Source organism: Aphis gossypii, chromosome 2 (genome assembly GCF_020184175.1).
Source record: "Aphis gossypii isolate Hap1 chromosome 2, ASM2018417v2, whole genome shotgun sequence".
NCBI lineage: Eukaryota > Metazoa > Arthropoda > Insecta > Hemiptera > Aphididae > Aphis > Aphis gossypii.
This window is the reverse complement of record NC_065531.1, coordinates 79,338,680-79,366,152: the sequence shown is the minus strand read 5'-3', so window position 1 is coordinate 79,366,152 and position 27,473 is coordinate 79,338,680. Positions and strand designations below refer to the sequence as shown.

At 30.3% G+C, this 27,473-nt stretch overlaps 2 protein-coding genes across 4 annotated transcripts; one reads left to right on the top strand and one right to left on the bottom strand.

Annotated features, from left to right (window-relative positions):
* The first annotated feature begins 9,698 nt into the window (after positions 1-9,698).
* Positions 9,699-13,216, top strand: LOC114122766 (uncharacterized). Of its 2 annotated transcripts, none has more exons than XM_027985526.2 (4): positions 9,699-9,865; positions 10,840-11,018; positions 12,017-12,236; positions 12,807-13,216. In XM_027985526.2, exons 2-4 carry the CDS (start codon positions 10,868-10,870, stop codon positions 12,925-12,927), a joined length of 492 nt encoding a protein of 163 aa, XP_027841327.1. In that variant the 5' UTR covers positions 9,699-9,865; positions 10,840-10,867; the 3' UTR covers positions 12,928-13,216. The 2 variants fall into 2 exon arrangements, with proteins under 2 accessions (XP_027841327.1, XP_027841326.1); XM_027985525.2 differs by having other exon boundaries at positions 9,700-9,865; positions 12,014-12,236.
* Positions 13,145-26,992, bottom strand: LOC114122764 (uncharacterized). 2 transcript variants are annotated; one of them, XM_050201588.1, is made up of 6 exons: positions 26,717-26,992; positions 17,795-17,912; positions 17,434-17,590; positions 16,904-17,029; positions 16,563-16,836; positions 13,145-15,309 (listed from the first exon to the last, which is right to left on the bottom strand). In XM_050201588.1, the coding sequence occupies exons 1-6, from the start codon at positions 26,730-26,732 to the stop codon at positions 13,502-13,504; spliced, it is 2,499 nt and encodes an 832-aa protein (XP_050057545.1). In that variant the 5' UTR covers positions 26,733-26,992; the 3' UTR covers positions 13,145-13,501. The 2 variants fall into 2 exon arrangements, with proteins under 2 accessions (XP_050057545.1, XP_027841320.2); XM_027985519.2 differs by lacking the exon at positions 26,717-26,992 and adding an exon at positions 20,838-21,328.
* Positions 26,993-27,473: the final 481 nt, after the last annotated feature.

The following is a 27,473-nucleotide window of genomic DNA, read 5'->3' as shown; positions in this document are numbered from 1 at the left end:
TAACCTTAAGGGCCCTTAAAATATACATACAGGTTGATCAAACTATATTATTCACAATTTTAAGGTTTTGATGTTGTTATTTAATTAATTAAAATTATAGAGGATTAGATTTAATAATAAATTGCACTTTATAGTACATTAGGGCCAGCTACCTAATGCGTCATGCGAATTTTGTACAATGTATACTCCGGTCGAGTTTTTGTGCGGAATCCAATGTGCCGATAAAAATGTTTTAAACGGAATTAGGCGTGGTCAAGGACAATAACGAAGCAATACATTGCATAGGTATTATAATTTATTATTATATAGGTATAAATGTATATTATACATACGCGTTTAATGTTTATATAGATTATAGATACTTACAAACATATTAATATAATATTTACAAATAATTTTATTATAAACTCGAATATTAAATATAACATTTTTTTTTAGTTATTTATGTAGATTTATTGTAAGTTATAACAATAATTTATTATTAATTACATATTATATCGCGTAGGTATATATTTATTGCCTTGTGGATTTGTCTAATGAAGTAAAAGTAAAGTAAGTAAAGTAAAAATATAATAGATATAGTTACTTAATATTATATAAATAGTTTAAAATAGGTATTTAGTATTATTATTAAAGCTGTAAATTATAAAAATCATTTAAAATTACATCGAAAAACGTAATGATTATTTGATTTTATATTGAATGAATGAGTAAAATCGCAATTATAAAAGTTGTTAAAAAAGAATTCTTACTTGTAGGTAATGTAATACGGTGACTCTGATAAGATCAAACTTTCTTGCTGTAGGTAGGTATGTAAGAAAATAATGCCACTGCTCGCTGTTTTATTTGCGTAGACAGGAATAAGTTTTTTTTTTAGGTACATATATTATAACATAAATTATTGGTATCTAGCTACCTATCTATATAATATAGCATATCTCATCAAAAACACTCCGTGTAAAAACGTAATAAAAACTAATAAAATAACTTAAATTACAAAAGTTGTGATATCAAATATTGGCTAAGTAATTTCATAAATTCATTAATATAAAAGTATTTATAGCTGTTTGTATTTATTGTACCTTGTGTATTTATTTAATGTAAAAATAATTTTATTTAGCTTATTAACAGCTACTAGAAGAATGTATTTAAATATTGTATTATTTGTTATAGTTGTATTGTTTTATAGTTTAACTATAATAAAGATATGCAATACGAATATTTATGTATTGAATCGACTGAATCGAGACATAAAGTATTTGGTTTCTGAGTTGTAGAGACATAAATAATAGTAACTTCGCCAAGCTAAGTAAAATTATTTTTTACACTAAAATCTAAATAAATATACAAAGTACATTAAATACAAACAGTTATAAATACTTCTATATTGATGAATTTATAAAATTACTTGGCCAATTTTTGACATCACAACTTTTGTAATTTAAGTTATTTTTTTTACTTAGCGGTGTTTTTACACGAAGTATTTTTAATGAGATATCACTCATTTTTTAATTATAATTTTGCAATTTTGGATATAGTTAACTCTTTTGTATTTATTCAGGAGAGGGGAGGTATATTATTATATAATTAAAGTTTTAATTCCTGCTGGAGAACGATTATATACAAGTCTTTAGTTCTACGTGGCCACCGGCTGTAATAAATATTAGACTCATCGCATCTAACCCATTTATTGAGATTTCGGATAATGCATGTATAATTTGCTGATGTCATTAAATTACTGTGGTGGCAAATCACCGAGTTTAGTTTATACATGTTGCCATCAATATTAATTTTTTTCATTTGGTAGGTAATGCATTCATAACTAAGTCGGTGATTTTTGTGGTTGGATTTGACTATAGCTGTATTTGTCAAAATATATATTTATTGGCGTTTACTATGTGCGTGATATTTTTCGTTTGTGTATGAGGGTATAAGGTATATGTATGACAATTTTCAGACAGAACTTGTTCTGAAATAATTTCTAACATAGATATCAATATTACTTTAGACTTGCTGGTAGGAATAGTAAGTTAAGTTTTTTTTTAGATTCTTTAGAAATAATTGATTTTGCTCTTTTAGAACTCAATTGTATATTTTAGACAATTTATTCTCTATTTTTTTTTTCAATAATATGCTGTTTACTTACAATCAAATTACACTCTGATTTACGATTTACCGTAGATAGAATGCGATATTTAAGACGAGCTACTCTTCTGTCTTTGTATTTACTCGCTGTTTTACGTTTTTTAATTTATTTTTTATAAGCATTGGATACTATGTTATACTACCTATTAACTTTCGCACACTTTAAAATGTACAACATTGCGATTTATTTACCGCAAAACACCCTCGTTTCAATTATTTCAACGAACACCGTTGCAAACACACAAAACGCACAAATCTAGAGTATAATAATATAATAATTACTTATAAAATAATAAAAGTTATAAATTATAATTGATAGGCACAAAATACTTGGTAGACATATATAGACAAGCTACTTGTACACAAATATTTTATAAAAATAAATATTTTGAAATTTTATTTTTTTATCTTACATGAAGTACCTAGGTAGGTATAGGTAATTATTATTTATTAGATAATATGCCTAATGGCTGTTTTCTGTTATATTACTATTGTGATATACTGATATATTTTCATACAGCTAAAAAGTACATTGTACATAATTAAAATACTTAAATACTAAATTTATAAATTGTTAGTTTTGGTAATCATTTTTAATTTTAGTTATACTTGAATGAATAAGTTTTTTCTGTTTTAAAAATACATAATTAATTATCATAACATTTATTTTTATTATTTCTCAGCTAAAATTGTTAAGTTTTCAAAAATATTTTTAATTTTTAGGTTTTAGATATTGAGTATTATAGACGGACAAAATGTATTAATAAAAATATCACTTTTTGTATAGGTTAATTATTTAATAATTGAGTTAATTAAAGGTTTACAACAAGATTTAATTAGACACCTATCTATTTTAATTTTTTTTTTTTTTTTGATTACTAATAGTATCCTATTTAAAATATTAAACTATTTTATATTAATGTCCACCTTATTATGAATTAGAATTTACGAATTATGATTTTATATTGTTTCATTGTTTATTATTGTTATTTAACACTGTAACTAATAATAATAATAATAGACCTAGCAATTAAACAATAAATTTAAAAACAATAATAATATTAGACTCAAAATGTTTATTCCATTAATATATGTATATTAATTAAAATTGTTATTGCTTAAATTTTGTATTTAAACATATAATAATAATATAAGTATAAAAAAAACATTGAACTTTGACACTTGTGAAAACAATCATTAACATTTATAATCTATGTATTCTATTATTCTATTATATTGAATATAATCTGGAAAACATTAATCAGAAGTCAAATGTCGCATGTAATTATTATTTATTAGTTTATTACGGGTAAAAATTATTTATTTTCTCTTATCAATAATAACCTTGGAACTTTTAAAAAGCAAATCTGTTTAGTCAATATTTATAACAATTTTTGTATCAATAAGTTTAGGTCTAGGAATTTAAAATAAATATTTTAATATGGTATGATATTTTTTAACTCTGAATTTTATAATGTAGGCACATTAAACATAAATATATTTTTTTGTAAATAATCAATTAAAATAAATTATACTTTATTATATTGTTATTTATTATTATAGTTATACCATTATGCGTTAATATTATCGACACTACTATAATACTATTTAAATTTAATATATTTATCACTAATACGAATCTATGGAATACCGAATAGCGATTAGGACTTGAATTTCATTTGCGTGCATAAAAATCAGAAAACGTCAAATCAAAAAAATATTTAACACTATTTTATTATTACGTAGGTAAAATACATATTATAATAATTATATGCATAGTTTAAAATACAATTATAATCTCAATTCGTGAAAATGTTATGTCATCAGATTTATTAGAAATATTTAGCGAACAACGTTGGAACAATATTAAACTACAAAAATATAAAAACACTAAACGATCCTCCAGAGTCTATAATACCTACTACGTCATAATATAATACTCGTACATAGATATTTTAGTGTAGATATCCGTTTTAAAACTCTCGAACATGGGAAACAACTTAAAATATTTGTGCACGTTGATAATGTTAATTATTATTACACAACGCGGGTTAGCTCCTTAAAAACAAGAACCCTGACCTACAGACAAACGTATACATGCAACAAGCATTTCACGAAAAATAAACACGAAAATGCAATATAAATACGTCGCGACAATATTATTGGTCTCACTTACGGTTTCATTTGCCGAAAGATAAAAAAGGTCACATTTTTTCATCGTGCAACTATAGAATATCAAACACGGATTGATTCGTATCTGAATGTTGGTATGGCGCCTGCTTTATTTAATACACTCATTTCGCTTTTAGTATTTAGAGTTTTTTTTTTTTTATGTAGGTAATAATATAGCCAATAGGTATATACAAATTATTAAAATTTAATATATTCATTCCGAATGGACGTCAACCAAAAATTGACAAAGTTTTACTCAAAAAATAAATAAATATTATATTATATTATGTATAATATATATATATATTATTACTATATATATACGTACATTAAACGTTTGCTATTTACCGTCGTATTTTCTAGATCGTAAATTCTTGTATCCTGCAGTAATTCTGCAATTATTAACTTTTAAACGCGATACAATACTGTATAATCTTTTTGGCGATAAAATAAAATTATGACTATAGTAAATTAGTAAATTGTTATAATATAATAATTTTAAAATCGTTGGGGATCGAAAAATCTAATATTTAAAACGCGCGCAACTTAGTAATTAGTATTGATGAAAGAAGGTATATTATACCTACATTACGCAACACATAATTCAATAACTAATCATAAAATATATAAATATATATATATATACATTGTATTAGAAAATCTATTATAGCTGTAGTGTACCTACATAACTACGTTCCGTTATATAAATGTGTTCAACAGTAAGCGTTATCGCGCTACATGCATACCAATAATATATTAAATTACACATTGGCGGTTACAACTATACTAGTAGGGTTGGTTGAGGTAGCTGAAGCCATCCCCTCGGATAATATTTCAATGGTTCTTGCCTGTTAGAATTAGTTAGCTAACTAAACTTTGTTTATTTAGTATATACATTATAGTTTCTAACATTACCAACAATACTTTATAATATCGTTACACTTCATAAAAACTTCGAACGTTTAATTTATATATTTTTAAGCAGGACCGGATTTAGCTATATGTGGAATAGTGGAAACCTCTTGTATTCATACTCTTCGATAGAGATTCATATTTTTACTATTTTTTTTTTCTAAAAGTAATTGTTTAGTAACTAATAACTACCTATACATAATGTTTTTTCGTATCATTTTAGATTCTGAGCGGAGCAACCAATGTATCAATTTTATTAGGATATGATTTTTTTGTATATAAGTATACGATAAGTTGTCTATAAAATTATGGGGGGTAGTTTTAAGCTAGTTTCTACCTACTTTAAAGAGGTCAAACTTCAAATTCCCAGTTATTATTTTTATAATCGGAAAAAACAAATAACAAATTATGAAAAACAAGAATTTTTATATAAATCTAATTTTTGATAACATGTTTTTTTTTTATTTATTTACCTAACTAGAAAACAAATAATTGTAGATACTTAAAATTTTTACTAAATTTTTATATTACAGCTTTTTATTTACGATACAATTTTAAATGTAGACTATTTTGAAACTATATATTTATTTTTTAATATCAATTAAAAATTATTTGCTGAGTAAAAAGGCTCAAAAATGTAATACAAACTACAAAGTGCCTTATAAGTTGTTAATTTCACAATATTTTTTTTATAAGCGTTTAAAGTTAACATTTTGACAAGATTCATAAAACTAGTAAATTATTTTGTAGTTGGATATTCATAAAAAATTTTATTTTTGTACATAAGATTTAAAAATATAATACAAGGTTCTTTATTAATCGTTCAACTTATAATATAGGTATGTAAAAAAATTCTACATGCAAAACTTATGCAAGACTTAAATATCTATATCAAAAAAATATTATCACTTGGTGGTATAGTCTGATTATCATGTCTGTTCAAAAGTTTTTCATACACAATAGTCAATGATATATCATTGAATTTAAATTAAAAACAGTTCTTTAATAATGACCCACTCGACACCTATATACATATCAGAATGGCACTCACGTAACTACCTTTTTTTCCCGAAATTTTTCAGTTACGAATCACGATAGTTTAGTCTTTATAATAGGTTAAGGGGTCACTACACCCACATGAAATATCGTTTTTATTTTTTGGTATCATTTACACACAAAAAAAAATAGTTTTTATTGTTTAAAAATTCATTATTTTGGTGTTTTCAACTTTTTTTGTAGTTCCGGTATCGAAAAAATAAAAACGATATTTCACAGCCAAAGCTCTCCTTTTTATGTGGTGAAAATTTCGTTTTTTAGTTATAACTGTATAGCTTTCTCAGTTCTTTCCCGCACAAAATAGTTTTTGCTATGTTGTACATTTATACAACGGAGACATCACACGAGAGCGTAGTATTCTTTTAAAAGCTAAATATTTTTTTTCAATAATTAATCTATAATTTATTTGATCTATCTGGATTTTAGTTGGATATTTTTAATTGAGACTTTGTATTAAAACTGTCATACGTAAAAGATAAAAATCCTGATGTTCAAATAAATACATTACAATTCAGCATAGCCGCTTTCGTCGGTACCTATAGTCTGATTCCAATTTATATCCGTTTTAAATTTCAACTCTATCCCTATGTAATAATCATATACATAATACATACTCAGGGATTTTGAAGAAACCCTAATTCAAACAAATTAATAATCTTTTTTGTTACACATTTGGACAATAAACCACAGGCCACAGCACTTATAAGCTAATAGAGATTATAACGTTTAGTAAATAATGCTTAAAAAATATTATTCAGAAAAATATAATTGACGAAGATAAAAACCTAAAAACCGACGAGTCGCTCAGTGTACAGTATATATATATATTATGATATTAAGATATCTACATGTATAATGTACCTATATACCATACAGCCATATAGGTAAACACTATCATAATTTGCCATCGTCTAGACTTGCTTGTAACTATAATTGTGTCTAAATGGATTTTTTTTGTTAAACAATAATGAAACAAAAATTCCGAAATGTATCAAAAATCTAACCGATTTTGCCCAAATACATTATAAGTATATATCTATCATCTGATCGACGTCGCAGATTGTACATCACTTTATAAAATATTTTTATACCTGAACGTCTGATTGTCGATTATTTAGTTACATCTCGGTAGGTACTTAAATGTATTTGTGCATTAGTAAGGAATTCTTATAGTACATTATAATAATATGTTTCGTAACAATTTTTTTAATAATGAGATTATTGCTAATACTGTTCAATTTAATTATACAGACGTTGTAGTTTTTGAAGCTACTATAACTGAGAACATTTGCATGTATTTAAGTAAAAGGTAACTTCTATTAGGTACCTATCTACATTCTACATTCTACATTCATGATTTAAAAATTGTCGCTGTGTCGCTGTGGTATACATTATAGGTACTCGTTCTCTAGTATTCGTGTAGTCGGCGTATGTAAATAAAGAAGACATTACTCATATAGGTACAGCTTAAGATTATGTACGCACCTATTTACATCAATTCAAAATAGTTGTTTTATTTAATCAAATTGCTCATGAAAAGAAATATTTTTATCTGGAAAAAATGTAATAAGTAAAACAGACTGATTAAGTTTTTGAAACCTTATTAGTATTTGAATCAAATAGATATAATATAAATGAATAATCGTGTCTTTAACGAAATACATTTTTATAAGTTATATTATTTGCTTAAATCAATAGGTATAGGTGTAGATACCAACAACAGCCTACCTTTTAAAACTTAACTGCAAATGACATGTCTATTATACACCAGGTGATTAAAGTATAAGACACTTATTATTCCAAATCTAAGTATAAAAATATATTTTCTTTAAATTTTAAATCACTCATTCAAATAAATAAATATATATATATTTTATTTTTTATTATTTTTTAACTATTTAAAATTTTGTAAAAGTCATTTTTAAATTATCTTGTTACATATTAAAAATAACTAAAGGTAAATCTTAAAAGCTAGTAAAAAAATTGATAGGTGATATAAACTGAACAAATATAATAACTACTATTACACGTATATTAGACACATGATTGAGTTAACTAGCACTTTAAATTATTTATTTAGTGTATTCAACGACTAAGTCAATTCGAAAAGTATTATTAAAATTTATAGTTTTAATTTAATAAATATAATATCGATAATTCATATGCCTTTAATTAGTTTTTATAAATTTATTTAACTGTAGGTACATTCAACTTTTAAAACATTTAACTTTTTTTTAAAAGAAAAGATGTTCTCTTTTTCTTTTAAATAAATAGGTATAGTTTTTGATATTGTGTTAAAAATAGTTATATAGTTCATACAATTAATTAATGAACGAACAATTTTATAGACGTATACAAGTAGTTATGAGTGTATGAGTGTGTTACAGTTTGGTTGCCTTTAGTTATGGCGATTTAAAGTTTCTTTTAAAATGCAACATTTTATTTACAATCTATAAAAAAAATAAGTAAATGTGAAAACATTGATAGGTGGCAATAGATGAATTAAAATGCAGATAACTTGATTAGCATGAATGAGAAATCTATTATCATCAATAGAGAAAAATGTACTTTTTTGTATTTTTATTTAAAGCCATTTATGGCAATTTTCTCAAAAGTCTTCTCGATAGATTATTAATGATGGTAGCTTACGGTAGGAGTAAAGTTTAGAATGGAATTTTATGTAGTTTAAAGACATTAATATTAGTAAACTGTGGTAAGCCATTCTGTAGTCATATATTAGTACCTACTATTAATCATTAATCATATATCAATGGGTTCCCATTATTTTTTTAAGACTGGAAAGTTTTTATTTAAGTTTATTACGGAGTACTTACTTGGCTCTAAATTGTATTTCAAGTTAGAAACAAATAAAAGCACTTGCTTTTTACGGCGAATCGTGCAAATCGAAATCACGGCTGTGCAAATAATAGTGATCCAAAAAGTTACTGTATTATAATAATATTTAATTGAATCGTGTAACATGTAATATATTTACGTAAATCGTTGAATTTTTATAGCACCGCTTTAACGCACTTACAAAACATTCAAGCACTATTCTTTGTATATACACCTTTAGAACCTATATAAGTTATTTAAGCTTAAAGTCTAGGCTATGACGCAACAACTATATCGTCGGGCGAACTTGCCTGCCGCCGCTAACTACAAGTGTCAAGTACTTACCTGTAGTACGACTTGCGTACGGCGTATAGTTTAATTTTTTCACCCCGTTCGCTCGCGCCAAATATCGTACGAATCGATTATTACACATATCATATATTCATATATTGTTATCGCGCCAGACGGTCCTAATGGGTCTGCCGCCACAAATCACCCCGTTGGTCACCGTACACGCGCATTCCAGCGATGAAGAGATAACAATACTATATTGTTATCGCGTACCACCTTCGTGTTCTTTTCGTATACCATCTCTCTCGTCGACTACCCTACCCTCGATGGACACGACGAGGACGGCGACCGTGGCAGATACCCATATATAAGGGCTACTTCGCTACCCCATGAACACCAGTGAGCAGCCTGACTTTGAAGAAGACACTACAGCTGTAGCAGAAGTACACTCGAGGTAAGTCTGCACATTTTTTCATACTGTTCACTTTTTTTTTCTCTTCCGCGTGCTATTATATTATAGTATTATTGTCGTCGTTTTTGATTTTTTTTTTCTTCGATTTTTCTTTTTAGTAGCATTATATTATATATAGTACGTGCTTATAATATAACAATAACTGCGCGTATCAGCGATAAATACAATGTATCTACTTAAAGCTATACTCGAGCACTAGGTATAGGTACTACGGTCATACGTTTGTTGTACAACGTTATTTAGATTCATTTTACCGTGATTCGTTTAAATAATATCGTAATATTATATATTTATTTGTTTATTGAACCGCATTTTATTGGATTTTTCGCTTTTATTGTAAACACTCGACTTTGTAACAGCGGGAATTGGCTACTCCGGCAGTCGTTTGTTCTGAAATATAGGGGATGTTTTTAAATAAGTCTGTGTAAATTGTATATCTTTTCGTAAATTTCTGTAGTTTTAATATTATTCTATCAACTTAATACGATTAGAAATTATGATATCGCACGCCTTATACCCTAAAGTATTATTTAATTTATCTATTTGAAATTTATCCTATCGACTACCACAAAATAATTGAATCATAAAAATGTATAAGTTATATTACAAGTTCTGTTTAACGAGTTCGGAGTACGATAACGTCTTTGAAAAAACTTTTAAAATTATAGAGTGTACTTATCACGCGATATTATATTATCGTCCAAGGACCGAGAGAATCATATTTTATATAAAATTAATTTTTTAAAATCTAAACATATTATTATTGATAATTAAGATTTGTCCATGATTTAAGTATACACATATTATACGTTAATAATAAATCTGAATGAGCACTAGCTATTTTAAATGTCTCTGTTTAGACATGTTTTTTTTGCTTATTGCATACACTTGTATATTATTTAATTCATATAAAAATAATATAATATTAAACGATAAATATTTTTAATTTTCAACAGTTAAATCTCCGTCAAACAATCAACAACCATGAAATTCTACGCAGTTTTCGTTGTCTTGGCAGCTTTGGCTGTGCACGCTCTCGCTGATGAAACCAAAGACAACAGTATCCCAGCAACAGTCTCGTCGGCCATTGACCGGGCTACAGCTGTTACGAAAGCTACCATTTCCAGCGAGAATAGTAAGTAAAGTTTTAGTGATTATAATACTTTCTTTCCTCGATACGTTTAAACAAAAAATTTATGATAATAGTTATAGTCTGACGATTTTCGTTTTATAATACTGTAAATGATAGAATAAAACGATTCGTCACAAATATACTTGAATGGATATTTTTTTAAGTGAATTACAATATGTATAATTTTAACAATATTGTAGTAGATGCAAAACACATCATTATAACTTCGATTAAATAGCATTACCAAAACTTTGTATTATTTTTTCTATACAAATATCTAAATCATTATTTCGGTGTCGTATCGCATGTGTCCTTTTTTACAAATTAAAATATTTTAAACTACCTGCTTCGATATTTTAATAAGTTCATAAAATTAATACTTTACCAAATAAATAATAAATAAATTTATTAATTATTAAATGTAATGTTTCTCATAAAAAATTAAAAATGTTTAAAGTTGTATTTTAAAATTTTTTTTGCATACTTATAATATTTATATTCCATATTTTAATGAGTACTTACTTTCAATATATAATGAACATTTGAAAATAATTTTATACAAACAAAAAAATGACTAATGTATGGTATTTTTCACATAAAAAATAAGTTATCATAAGATTTCAATAAACCATAACAATATTTTGCTCAAATACATTATACATGACTTAGTGCTCGTTAACAAATGCCATTTGATTATAATTAAGCAGCTTCGATAGTTAAACCACATTTAGAAAATAAATGCCAATATGACTTTTAATAGCATAGATACAAACAATACTGATGAGCGATGTGCTTTTTAACGGAAAATAAGCATAATTTTTTTTTCGAATTCGGATCACATGTATTGAATTATAATATGTATATATAATGACAGTCATACTACATACTATTAAAGTAGAATATTATCGTATCAGTTCTGCGGACGAAATGCATATAACGTTAATTAAAACTAGCGAATATAGTGGCTGAGGTGCTTTTTAAGTAAACGTTTTTTTCAGATGAAAATTGGTCATTGATCCCCAACAGCTATGGTGCAGCTTTAGCAGCTGGTGGAGCAGTCGTGATCGGAGTCGTCGTATTGCTGGCAATCTCAGCTATCGTTAGCCCGTTGTTCGGTTACAGACTTTGCCAAATATTCAGCACCTGCGATCTCCCTCCAGCAGCAGCAACAGGGTACAGCACAGACGCGTACCAATCGTTCCCACCGACTTACAACAAGAGGTAAGCAATTTGCTTCCGTTTATAATACTATATTATTCAATATATATAAGTACACTTGTCACTGCGTACAATAATTATACAATATTTTTTTCAATTATTTTAAAAACTACTTTTCACACACGATTTGAATATTGTGAAATTCTCGGTTTTTTTTTTTTTGTTATTATTTTGTTATTTTATACTATTTGCTTATTTTAAGTCGAGAAACCGATGTCGACTAAACTTTAATGTCGAACCAAATCGAAATTTTCATTCGCTAACTTGCCTACATATCATCGGACAGATATTTTTATACGATTTCTCTTCTCTAAATACGAGGATTATCGACCTTAAAAGATAAAAAACCCTCAACCGTAGTGCATACTGAGTTTGACCGATAAAACACGAAAAGTAGATAACCCGCCTGCAACTGATTTTTTTTTTTTACATTTTTCTAGATATTTAAAAACATTTAAATATTATGTGAATATTTTGTGACATTAGTAAACTATAATCTGAACGTATTAAATACTAAAGATTAATTTTACAAAAATCAGCGACCTGTTTATAATATTTTATTTTTATTTGCAGATCCATCGAGTACGTCAAACCTATCTTGCAAGTCTTGAACTCTGCCTACGAAAAGTACGGACACGGCGCTATTCCAGCGGGTTTGGCCAACACGATGAGAAACGTCAACGGACAACAATAATCGAGTCAAATCGACATCACTCCAGTTAGCTATTAATTATGTTTCCGGAATAATTTTAATATTTAAGTCGACAGTTATGCACATAACAACGGTATTTTGTATAATATATAATGTTTACATGTGTTAATTATAATCACTATATTATCTATATAGCTGTAAAATATATTATACTTGTATCGTGTTTAACCGGCATGTCGTACATTAAAAAACAATAATATAATCATATTCAATATAATATAATAAAAACAATATATATATATAAAAAATAAAACAAATAGTCAAAAAATTATTCAAATACACATATTATATCATATATACCTAACTCTATATTATAGAATCTAAACAGCGGACTTTATTATACGAAATACGACGAGGGCCCTGTCCTGAGAACAGACGCCTCTTTACCGTTGTACAATAATATTATTATTATTATGTCGCGTATGACGACTTTCGGTCATCCCGTCGAGTATATAATATAACTTATACAATATTATTATAGTAATTATTAAAGTCCTTAACGCGGTAGCGGTGTTGCGTAATGCGGTGCTAGTCGTCGTTTCCAGACCTCGGCCGCTTAAGTGGTGGTGAGCTTGGACCTCCGGGCCAGCAGGATCATCTTTTCCTTTTCCTCTTCCTTCTGGTCGATGCTCATCTGCGACCGGATGCTGTGCGCCAACGCCGCGCTCTGCACCCGGCTGTTGCTGACCGTCCGGTTGAGCGTCGGCAGCCGCTTGTGCATCTCCTTCTCCACCCACTTGAGCATAGTAAGCACGGCGTCCGGACCGGACAACCGGAAGTCGGCGGCCGTCTGAACCATCGGTGACGGGTCGACTCGGAACGTGCACGCTATGCCCTGCAACGCCAACATGGCGTCCTCGTTGCCGGCGTACACGACGCGCACCCGCTCGGACCAGTCGACACCGTATGTAGTGCGCAATATGTAAATGGACGCACGGCCCTGGTCCCACGTGACCGGCGGCTTGCCTTCGATGGCCAGGAATCCGCGGTGGGGCTCGAACCCTGCCTCCTCGAATATCTCCACCGCCCGGCGTTCCAGGTGTTCGCGCCTGGCGACCGGCACCTCCCGATAATGGTAAGTTAACATCACTCCCTTGTTCTCCACCCAGGCCCCGTCACCGCACACCTCGTCTGCGAGCACCTTCTGTAGCTCGGCGACCTTTTGTTCATACTGTCTGGGCACCGGATGCACAAAGTTTGTGCCGTCCGGGTGCAGGATTTCGATGCCGTGGCTGCCCGCGTACGTCACGTTCTCGATGCCCACCATGGACTTGACGTTTTCCAGCGTCCGACCGGATATGATGGCGATATTCACGTCCGGCATGCGGCTGAGCCGCTGCAACACTTTGACCGTCTCCTCTGACATGACGGCCAGGTCGGGGTGCGAAGTGAGGTGCGTGAGCGTGCCGTCGTAGTCCAGTATCAGACTCAGCTTGCCAGCGCCCGCGATGTGGTTGCTCAGGTACATGTCGAAGTCGTCCAGCTGCAATTGCATGGTCTTTGACGGTAGTCCGGTACCGTCGTCCGCGTTGCCGTCACCGGTGTCGTCACCCAGAGCGCCCATCGATGAGAAGAACGATGTCATCCAGTAGTTGACGTCCAACAGCTGTTCGCGGTGCCTGAGCTGCGTCATACGAAGCTCGCGCTCGTCCAAAGGCATTCGAACGGCTCGATGGAGCACGTTGGCCATCTCGTCCAACTCGTACGGGTTGACCAGCAACGCCTCGTGCATGGTGCCACCGGCGCCGGCGAACGGCGACAGGATCAACACGCCCGGCGTTCGGATCTGGCATGCCACAAACTCCTTGGCCACCAGGTTCATACCGTCCCGGAGCGGCGTCACCAGAGCTACCGCACAGTCTCGGTACAGAGCAGCCAACTGTTCCTGGCTTAGACACCCATAAATATACCGGATAGGCGACCAGTTGGGCATCGAGAACCGGCCGTTGATGCGACCGATCAGCAGCTCCGTCTCGTCCTTGAGCTGCTTGTACTCCTTGACGTCCGTCCTGGACGGCACTGAAATCTGCAGCAGCACCACCTTCTCCCGGTGTTCCGGGTATTTGTCTAGGAACTTTTCGAACGCCAGGATCCGGTGTACCAGACCCTTGGTGTAGTCCAACCTGTCCACGCCCAGTATCACCTTGACGTCATCCGACATGTTCAGGAACGCTGGGGCCTTCTCCGACAGTTGGACGAAACGGTCGAACGGTATGCCGATCGGCAGTGCCTTCACTTGTATGGTCCGACCGGCCAACTCCACCAGCATGTTGGTCCGATCCACACGGCATCCGAGCCGCCGACAGCAGCAGTCGATAAAGTTCAAGCAGTAGTCCTCGATGTGGAAAGCGGTGAAATCGTAAGCTGTAAGTTATAAAATGTCAGATATTATTATGTGATATAATTTATAGTAATAATATGTACGCGACGCTCGTATAATTGAGTATACGCCGTTTTTTTGTGTATAACTATAATTATATATAAGTTATGTCTAGTTGGCGGAATAGTCGAAACTCGTGGCAATTGAAAATTATAATTGTATAGTATAATAATAATATGTATATAAAATGAATCTACAGAAGAAAGAGCTTGATTTTAGTTTTAAAGCACGCCGTTCACAAATTTTGTAGTTTGTGTAAAATGTATTGTACAGGTAAAAAACTGTTATCGCCAGTCACGGTACACATCAATATTGTAATACTTAAGTTTTATGCATATACCTAATACAGAACATTATTAAAAAAATTGTACATTCATCCTAAACAAAAGTCAAAACATTGTTATTTTTACTATATAAATTATATTGCGCATCGGTTATATTATTCATTTATTAAAATATAATCTAAAAATCCATAATATGTAAAATCATGTACTTCAAAATATTATGAAATACTATAAACGTCTAAAGTTATTACCGTTTTTAAATTTTATTTAAAAAACCGTTTTAATTAATTTTTATTGAAATGTCTTATGTTTTTATTTCTTTAACATAATATGTTCTATAAAAAAATACATAAAAAAAATGTCGACCCAGTATAAAATTTCAACTTGATTTCACTTTCTATGAGCTATAAATATTAAATAGTTATGGAAATACTTGTGAATAGGTATTCTTAATTTTCAATCTTAATTAAAACTTTGATACTTTTCAATAGTATGTATTATATTACACTCCTCAAAGTTCTCAATATAGGAAGAAGAGCTATATAATGTATATATATAATAAGAAGCTGATGATAGTTTCAGTTTCAAAATTGAAACGTAAAACCAGTATATCACTGACGATTATCCCTGTATTATATGTATTGTATGTGTATTTATAAATTCTATTATTATATAAATCAGATGGGTTTCGACATTACTATTAAACTCACAAATCATTTAAGTTGTTATTTATTTTTAAGAACCATGATAAAAAAAAAAACTGTAGACAAATAATGATTTACATGTGTAAAAACTACTCATTTCAAAAATAATTTTAGTAATGATTCTACACGTAATTTAATGAAATATATTTTACTACATATTATGAACAGTTTCTGAGATTCGCGTAACCTAAATTTAGGACACGACTCATCGGTCAATACTGATATAGAATATAGATTATGTAAACTTACCCAACATTCCCTGGAGAATTTGATCGTCCCAAGGCAACAGTCTCATAATGTCCCACGATGGAAACGGTATATGTAAGAAGAATCCCAGCTTACACCTAAGATTTTCTGCTTCACACACCTGACGAATCTTGGTCGCGGTTGTCAGTAACTGATAATCATGGATCCAAACCAAGGGGGCTGTGTGGTAATCTCCAGCGGCGTCTAATTTTTTTATGGCATCCCGCAGAGCGGCCAGTGTGCAATCAGCAAACTTGTCGTTGACTTTGCAGTATGTCTAATGTGAACAATAAAAATAAAAATAAATTATTATCTAGCAATGTACAAGATCAATAAATAATTACTTTCCAGTCCCTAGATACGAAATTTGCTCGGTCGGGCATCGAGTGAAATAACGGCCAAAACGTGCCGTTACAACAACCATTGTAGAATTCTTCGATTTCACTTTTATCTAAGTGTACCGGAATAATCTGTAATAATAATAATATATGATACAATAATTATAATGATCACTATAAAAACTCGTAAGAGTTACGTAATACTTAAACTGTAATATTTATAGCAAATGTGTGAAAATTTTATACCAGTATGGGGATGAGAAACGGTAAAATGCCGCTTATTAATAATTGTTATACTCGTATATTATTAAACGAGTGGTGCCACTGAACGAATAATTTTTCTATTATTAAAATATAGTATTACTTAAAAATAGTTATATAAAAATACAAAATAGATTTAATATCGGATCTAGTATTTATTATACTTGGCCAATTTAAAAAAAATATAAAATTTTGATAGATTAATAGAATGTATATTTAATAAAATATTATATTATTATCTAGCTATATCATTGTAATTATTAAAATTATCTTACTTGACTAGATTTGAGTCCAGCAGTTGGAGCTTTGTCTTCCGGATCAGATTCTGGAATTGGATCATTGGGTTTTAAATCGAACGAACCGGACCATCCAATCCATGTGCCATTACATTCGACAACTACTGGTGCGACGGCCGTTACAAGACCACCGGCACTATAAATTAAACAATTAACATATTATCATAATAATATTATTACTGATTCACATTTATAAGCATTATTAAAAAACTTTAAATGTTAAACGAATTACGAAAAAGTAGTCAAAAATACAAAAGTATAAAGATGTAATAACTATGTAATACCTAATAATATTTATTTTAGATTGTTCTGAAAGATCATAACGAAATATATTGCTTACCTTTGTTTGCGCACTAAGTCTCCGTCTGCGTTTTTACCCAACACGAATGGAAGACGATTGGAAACGACGATGAGAGGTGCGTTGATTTCTCTCTTTTTATTTCCCATACCGGATAAATCTGTGTGTAACAAATAAATTTTTCGAATTTAGTTTTAGGGAAATCCGTTGAGAGAAACACCTTTTAAGTCAAACGAACAAAAACAGAGTGGAATTGCATTGCTTTTTTATCCTCATTTTATCCTGTCGAATGGAAATTTATTATTATTTTTTTTTCTTATAATCGAAATTGCGACGAAGCCTTTCAAAGACGACAGCGTTTTGGTCTCGTTGTTCAAAGTGGAATTGAATTCTTACGCACACATACATGTACGTATCTTAAATTATACATATATTAAATATAATATATATGTACGACTGCGAATTGCAAGGTGTACATGCTAGCAGCCACTATAACAGTCCACTAATTTGAATAATAATAGTAATTAAGATCTACAACGTTCTGTCCTGCAGTATAGTGCAGTATAACACACACGCAAATTGTATATTGTTTGTACTTTTATATAGTTTTAAGCATGAGATCTCAAAATAGTGAATGATTTTTCAATTAATACTGTTTAAATATAATATAATAACTGTTTAATACATTTAATATTTTTCATAAAATACGAATTATTTTATACTACCTAAGTGTTTGATTTATATTTGATTTCCTATTCAAATTTAATAAAATTACTAATAAAAAATAACACTATTTGATATTGATATGAGTTATATTTGACAAATGCTAGAGGACGTCGAGGTACTATACAGTATTTTAAAAAGAACGTGAGTAAAAATGTGTGTATATATAAATTATATCACATTAATACCTATTTAAAACAAAAAAAATAATAGCTATATTTTAAAGGTATTTTTCACTAATATATAGAATTAATATGTTCAATTAAAACGAGAATAGCAGAACATGTATAAAATATTTTTTTTTCGGTTTGTAGGTTATTTTAATTTTTAATTGATATCATAGAACACGCAGTACACATTTAGTTTTCAACTTCAGAACGAATCCGTTACGATCAAATATTTATTATTTTTTTTCAAGATATGATCCTATATTGTAGCAAATATAAATAATTAAAAAGTTAACATTTATCAACTTGAACTCCTGTACTACTCGCTGAGTAGCATATATTTACCGCTCTTTTTGTAGATAGTAATACAATCATTTATATTGTTGAAACTAGTAAATACATTCGTTTAATTGCGTGACCATAAAATAATATCTTAAATGGCAAATTATATTGAATACGATTTATAAATCATAATGTCATAATGAATCACTTATGAAAAATAAAATAATCACAATATAGAAATAAATTATATTCCACTTTCAAAATATATTGTTAAATTAATAACAATTAACCGTTTTTGATAATTCGTTTGAAACCAATTATTTTAAAATCGTATCGAACAGTACACAAAGAGATTAATTTAAATACAATTTTTTTTTTATAATGTAAAGAAGGCACGTGACGTCATTTGATAACCTTGGGTACAAAACAGAAGGTAATAAATTATTTGAATATTACGGAAAATGTGATAAGCTATTAAACTGTTACGTGAAACTTAAACCACGCGCAGTACGAGGACTTCTAGTTTTCTTACCATACTATTATCCACTTAATTAAATAAATAAATAAACAAATGCATGATTATAATAATATACAAAGCAGTTTTTTTATAAAAAAAAATGATAGTTTATACTTTATACGAACAGTTATTTCTAAAACAATGTATACCTATTACCTATATTAACTATACATCATAATATGCCACTTTATGTTTTTTTAGGCTCTGTCGTAAAAACGTTATTATAAATATAATTTTTTGTGTTGTCTATAAACCATCGATTACATTTACGTAAATCACAACCGTTTCGGTATATTATGTATTTATGGCCATAAAAAAAAACACATAAATACAATTATAGGTGCTACCGAGAGACGTGGGTACGAAAAACGGTTAAAAATTTAAAATATCGAATACGATTTAGCTCTTTCGAAAATAACAATTATTTTAACTAACTATGGTGCGACAATTACACGAGTAATAGATGGCTCATATTATCATAATACTCGGCGCATATAATACAACACCATTGTAATGTGTCGTAATTTTTATTTAAATTTAAAACCGTAACGCGCGAAAAATGTACAGCCATTTATTTCTTGTATTTGTTTTCAAGTTGGAATATATTTAAATAGCGTTAATTTACAACGACAATAGTTTCTGACAAGGAATCATTTTAATTACCGGTATTTATATTACAGGAGCGTTTTGAAAACGTGTTCGCGTCCACTAACTCATCAACGAATGGTCATTGGTCACGCGTCGTGTGAAATTGAACGTACGAAAACGTTTTTGAACAACAAACAAAAAATTGTAACCAACATGTTTTTATATGTTCGTGCTTAGTTGAGGAGAAACAAAAAATAAACTCAATGAATAACTCGGCGGAATGAGACTCTAGGAAATTGTATTTTTTTCACTCCAATTTCGAAAACATTAAATTAAAAAAATATATACAGCGACGCTCTACAGTCTACAGCCGAGCTTCGTTAACAGCGATCGAATTACGCGGTGCACGCCATAATCCCTCCTATCGCCCTACAAGCTTATTTGTGCAATGTATGTGCAATTTTATCGCCGAGCAGATTTGAAATATTTACAAGTAACAAACGTGATAAAAAAAATAAAAAATAAAATTCTACACGCGCGTATCGTGTGCAAAACTGTTCAAACGACGAGTAACTGCGCAAGCCGTACAGGTATTATCGGGAGGTAGGTACTATACACACGTTATTACGAGTATAGGTATAAGTTATTTCTCACGAATTGAAATTTTACGAGCAATATTGCACAAAATAGCGCATTTATACGGCTAATCTAAATCACTTCAACGAAATAATTACGAATGATATGGTAGTATATTATTTTAAAAGATAATGTTATTAATTAAAAAATCGTTGTCTTAGTTGTGTCTTACTTTGTCCATTGGTCCGGAATAAGTTGCTTGGCGCGTTAGAGTCATAATCGTTGATGCTTACACGGCGACTGGCCATGACGGTGTCGCGAATGATAAGACGATTTTATTAATTATGTATATTATTTTATATCGATTAATCGATCGGACTGTCAAGACAATGCGAACGATCCACCGTTCGAGTGTTGACTGTAGACTATCTGTCTGAACGACTCGGTTTATATATAAGTAAAACGCGTTCTTATCATAAATCGGAACCAAGACAACTTAATATTATTACAGCGCACACAAACCATACGCGCGATTAATGTTATGCTGCGTGGGTTGGGAAAATTCGATCATTATACCGTTTCGTATTATCAGATTCACTAATTTATCATAGGTATATCATATTATTGAACATTATTAAACATTATTATTATAATATGCATACGAGAGTTCGATAATGAAACACGTTAATCGCGTGTACAGCGATAATACACCGTCCGACGGGTTCGTTCGCGATTCTATGATCGTATAATTATTTGTAGTAACGCCACTGCCGCAGCGACACTCGGCCAATAAGCCTACACGGTCGTTTAACAACTTTATTACAGGTGGGTAGAGAGAGGGGGGGTCCTAACTACGTACTTACGTATTCTGTCCGGCACGCGCGTTCGAAAATAATAATAATATTAAAACATTGTTTATATCGCTATTGCAGGTTTATAAGAAGATTTAAATTCACACATGCGATCCACTCAAATTTTTTAGGGGTTATAACCCCCCCCCCCTTGTTCTCAACAAAAATTATTCTACAGAAATCAATTCCACGACCGTTTGAAAACAATGACTTGTACGACACTTGTAATTATTTGTCACGAGTGCGTACGGGAGGAGAGGGACACATCATTTTCACTAAACAGTCGTAACATTTATATTATTTTATACGGAGCGGTTCAACAGACCGACATAGTATATTACAGTGTATTATATATTTATATTATTATATTCGAATGATAGCACCTTTACGATCGACGTTTTCTGTGGCCCGTGGCGCAATGCCGTGATAACGAATTACATAAATCATCGAAATTCGTGTCTATTAATCGATATAATTTAATGGACACAGATCATTGCCGGCGATGAAAATCGACACGTTATATTATGCATACAAAGTTATACAAATACAAACATGATTTTAAATGAATAAATACTAAACACTCGTTATTATTTGTATACAAATATTATACTATTGCAGTGTATTGCTATAGTTTAAAATGTATATATATATATATAAACTAAATAATACATGTTATATACTTATATGTATACCTAATTGTTTATCTGATAGTCCTATAACAATATATTATTAAGTGTATTAAGTGTTTCATTCTTTTTACATAATATTACTAAATTTAAATATTGATCTGTGGTAGATGTAAAAATTGTTTTACCCCTTTCAATAGGAAAGGGAAAACTACGTTTGCAGTGGTGGAAACGAGTTTTCCCTACTTCGGGCCTTCGCGAGAGTTTTCTCAGTGAGGCCCAAGAATTCGTAATAACAAATGACATAATATTATATGAATTATAAAAACAAAAAATAATAAATTCATAAATATAATACATAATATTACGAGTATGATGTAGTCGTTTAAATTTTGAGTCGCCTATAATATTGATAGGAATTACGTTAAATACGATTCCTCTATAGTTTGGATCTACAGGAAAGTACCTTACTACGTCCATTTTGTCTCCAATAGGTTTTTAAGTTTCGGAAAATATCAAATCTGTTATGACATTAAAACGAAAATAAACTTGCCTAAAACAATACACTTTAAATACATAGATATATCATATATATTACAGTACTACCATAAATTATAATGTATAAGGTACAGGAGATTTTCTTTTTTATAATGAGTCCAACAATTGAACATTACAAGCGAATTTGTCATTTATTGAACAATTCACAATATTTTTTGCTTTAATATAATGTTTTATATATTAAAAAATACGTGTTGGGAAAGTACTATTTATATATATATATTGAACTTTGCGAACAATAATTATTTGCGTATCCAATTAGATTTCTAAAATTAACATTTTCATCAAATGCTCGAGGTTAACTTTGCAGATTTTTTAAGGTATCCTTTTCACTATAAAAATGTATAGCTCTATTCGGTTAATACATTCCAGCGTTCGCGGTTTCGTACCTTCAACGCCAATCAAATCAATTTCCTTCCTTCCCCGCCAATCAAATAATTATTTCGCGAATAATATATTTTATTAAATTTCTAGAGAAAAACTATTTTCTGTGTAAAACAATTTTATTAAATTTCTAGAGAAAAACTATTTTATGTGTAAAACAAAAATACATGAGTAATGGCATAGAAATTAACCAATCTCTGGCAGGACATTTGTGACCGCGACAGATAAGACCACTCTGACAAATTGCAAATTGACTAATAAAATATAATCATAGTATATTATTTTACAGTCGTTATTGACAAATTATGATTCACGTAATAATTGTACTTATAAATTATAATTTACGAGTATGTTACATGTAGAGCATATAACTATATTATCTAATAAGTAATATAATGTTCGATTATCAGACGAACTTCGATCTCATTACAATAACAATAACACGGTAATACGCAGTATGCGTATCTATTATGCCACACATTAAACGTATCAATAATTTATATTGTATTAAATACAAACCCGACATGTTTTCAATGTATATCATATTATTATAATATTGTGTATCTAGTATATTCTAGTGTTAAAATGTGATTATTTGCAATAGTATTGTTTTAATGTAGAATTGGTATATAGGTACACTGGTACAGCAATTATTATCGACGACTAATAAAACAGAAATTATTATTGTTAGTTAGGTACTGCAACAATTACAAAATAACAATATTATCGAACTCCACGTGGCTCGTTGTGAATGTGATTGATTGATAGCAAACAAATAAGTAATCTGCAGAGGTATAATTGTTGCTTATTAGTTATTAGTTTATTACCTACACTATTGTTTAGTGCTCTAAGTTTTAACCCTGATATTCTGAAACGCGTTTAGGAATAGGTTAAAGTTGAAAACAAAAACTACTCAAGTACCTATTTGTTTAAATAATATATTTTATATCAGTATTATTTGTATTAGATAACATCGTTAAAGAGTAAAGACACAAAAATCGCGTGGGTACACGGTACACTTATTTTTTTAATTCCGCTCAAGTTCATATCGCAGAATACAGTATCGAATGCTTTTGTGTCAGTTTTTAAATGTGAATACCGATTACTGTTATAGTAGTTGTTAATGTATGCAATTACAATTTACAATGATTACTATCATCTACGAATAACACTTTCTTTTGACGTGTAAAATTAAAAGGCAGTCAAAAGATATGGCAAAAGTATTTTATTTATTGCCTCTATAGCTGTCTAATATTGATGAATACGTGTATTTACTTACTATTACAATAAATGTCAATAAGTAGATATCAAAGTACCAAGTAAACAAAACGAAAAGTATTTAAAAATAACAAATCACTTGAATTATAAATTGCGATTAATGAACTTCTGTGTTTACAATTTTCAATTCTGTACTATATACTCGATATGAAAACTCGTCATTAAAACATAAATTTCAAGTAGTATTATAACAGCCCTTGAATAATATGTTGTTTTATGTATTATCTAAATAATTCAAAATGTCCATAACAATGAAACAAGGAAGGAGTTAAGGTCAACGGTTTTAAACATTCGGAAATAACCGGTTAATCATTATTTAGGTATATACGTATTATAAGGTGTTCACAAATAAATTGGTAAATTATTTAAATTTTAAAAAGTGTTTATAGGCTTTTAAATATTAACGCGAATTCTTTAATTTATTTATAAACAATATAATAATAACAGCTACATCATCACTGAAATGTGAAATACATGTGATGTGGTTAATATTATTAGTTATTAGTTTATTACTTATTCTTACTCTTATAAACAGTTAAAACTATAACAGTATATTCAATCTGTGTACATATATCACAAATCAACGCGATTGGTCTCGTTCGAATGTTGATTGTTGTACATGGCTATATGAGTATGAAAATGAAACATAATTTATAATTATATGTAAGTCTACACTAGAATCGCTATGAAACTACTATACTCAGATATTATTTGAAAAACACAAGTAAACTGTGCTCTAATGATGTCATTAGAACAGTAGATAAATGTATAACGTGTAGGTATATAGAACAATATGTGTTTTGTATGTACCTTTATAATATGCTACCGATATGCAATTAATGAGATGTTAATAGTTGAAAGAAAAAATGCATTTATAAGTACAAACTATCTATTATCTGTGTGTGTTATATGCTTTTAAGGTCAAATTATAAATCATCAGTCGAAATTCGTCGCATTGTCCGAACAATAAATATATTTTTGTTAATTAACGTTTAAACGATTTGGAGAATTACAAACATTCGAAATTAAAATATTCTGCCATCGCGTGTGTACATGGTGTATGCGTAGTAGATATTACTAGGTATATGGTATATTAGTTATTTGGTCTTTTACATGACATAATGTTTTGGTGTAAACACCATAATAATATTGCTAAACACTCGATGTTCCGGTTTTATTACTATTTTTTCACAACATAAAAAAAAAAAAAAAAACAATATCATAATATGGTATTAATTATTACTTTGTTTATTGTTTATGACCTATAAGTATAATTGTAGTTTATTATATACATATGTATGTATGTGATATAAACATATGGTAATAAGTATATTCGCGCATAAATACGTAATATGTGTACTAACGTTATTTCGTATCAAAACAGTATCAAGGTCTATCGCAATTTCACAGCTGATCGAGGAAAATGTCAAAAGTTAATAGCAACATAATAATATTATTACACATTCTATCTGTTTATCTGCTGTTTGCAAATTGAAAAAAAACGGTTAAAAGCTAACAATAACAATGATATAGGTACGTTAATCGAATATTGGACCCAACTATACATAACTATAAATTACGTTTTTTTAAAAATAAAATGTATGTCGATTGAAATACAGATACGGAGATAAATAAGTAATAACGATGTGTTTTTATTCTACATCGACGTGTATAGTGATGTATATTGATGATAAATTCATTATATTTGATCCAATTATTACCAATTATCTCATATAACACGTATTGACGTATAATATACATAGACGTGGATTAATATTTAAGCTAAATAGTAAATATAGACGAAATAGTAAATAGTAACCTATAGACTTATAAATCCAAACCTATCAGCGAAGAGGCTTATGTTATACTGTACTATATTTTGTATCGTGGTATATAAATGATGTATTTAATATTATTATTAAATTTTTCATTATCAGGCTCTTGACTTGGGTATGGATATAGGAAAAATGACCACTATTATAAAACGCGTAATTATTGTCCCTCAACAATTTTTTTTCTAATTCAAAAGTTAAGATTAATAGCTAGCAAGTATATATTATATATTATAATAAATACACGTGGACACTTGGCATATTGGTGTATTGTTAAAAAGTTGTATTAAGCTAAAACATCTTTGAAAATTAGATACAAGTTCACCGTGAGGACCAACTCAACAACCTTTTCAACACACACGACCGCGCTAACTGTGACAGTCCACATTTTTTGTATACTTATAATGATACTCAGGTTAGACTGTCAGTATCAAAATCAAAAGTATAAGTTGTGTACAAATTAAAAACCTCCGCTAACGACAGATACCAAATGAACAATCAAGTCTAGCGAGTGGCAAATTATTCATATAATAATTTGTAAGCGTTATATTAATATAACGTTTATCTTTGGATCTGGCTTACCTTTGAAGAATCCCATTTTGGTGCGAGATCACTTTTCTGACTTAACGGAAGTCGCAGCAGAATTCGATGTACAAGATCTTCGCAGTCGCCAATAACGAACTGTCGTCGCGTAGGTATCCAAATGAAAATGTTCTTCTCCGCGTACGCCTTTGCTCGTATATTATATTACAATAGTCTTCGTCGTCAATCGTTCGAATGCTTTGAAACGCTGCGCGCGAATGCGATCAGCCGCGGTGGCAAACGTCTGGCGGAAAAATCGTTCCGGACTTATCAGCGGTCCCCCGTCACCACCGCCTGGGGCTATATAACGATGGCGATGGCGATGATGATGATGACGATGATGATGATAATAATAATAATACTAATAACGATGATAACGTAAACCGACGATGAGTACGGCGAAGACGGTGTATAGAGTGCACGTCAGTGGCCTTTTCCCCCGCCACCGTCATTTCGCGATCCCCCGGGGACGCCTTTGGCGGGGATGACGGTCACACTAACATAATAATATAACAAACGCGCGTTTATTTGGGCTTATACGCGAGCGCTTATGTTATAAGTGTTTGATCGGCGATTAAACAGCGGCCTGCCGATTGTTACCTGTGATCGTCGTCAGCGTATAGATCACGAACCGCGCACGTGTACGAAACGTGACCGCATCAACTGTTGCCTCTGACGACTATATATGTACAACGGCGGTCGAGACAATCAATAACGAAGACATTGACCGCCACTGTGTGTGTGTGTGACCGTCTTT

Excerpts from the sequence above, each read along its gene's own strand:
- LOC114122766 (XM_027985525.2), top strand. The coding sequence starts at position 10,868 with ATGAAATTCTACGCAGTTTTCGTTGTCTTGGCAGCTTTGGCTGTGCAC. Across the intron at positions 11,019-12,013 it reads TACCATTTCCAGCGAGAATA|ATGAAAATTGGTCATTGATC; the intron begins GTAAGTAAAGTT and ends CGTTTTTTTCAG. Across the intron at positions 12,237-12,806 it reads CCACCGACTTACAACAAGAG|ATCCATCGAGTACGTCAAAC; the intron begins GTAAGCAATTTG and ends TTTTATTTGCAG.
- LOC114122764 (XM_027985519.2), bottom strand. The coding sequence starts at position 20,913 with ATGGCCAGTCGCCGTGTAAGCATCAACGATTATGACTCTAACGCGCCA. Across the intron at positions 17,913-20,837 it reads ATTCCGGACCAATGGACAAA|ATTTATCCGGTATGGGAAAT; the intron begins GTAAGACACAAC and ends TGTTACACACAG. Across the intron at positions 15,310-16,562 it reads AATTCTCCAGGGAATGTTGG|CTTACGATTTCACCGCTTTC; the intron begins GTAAGTTTACAT and ends TATAACTTACAG.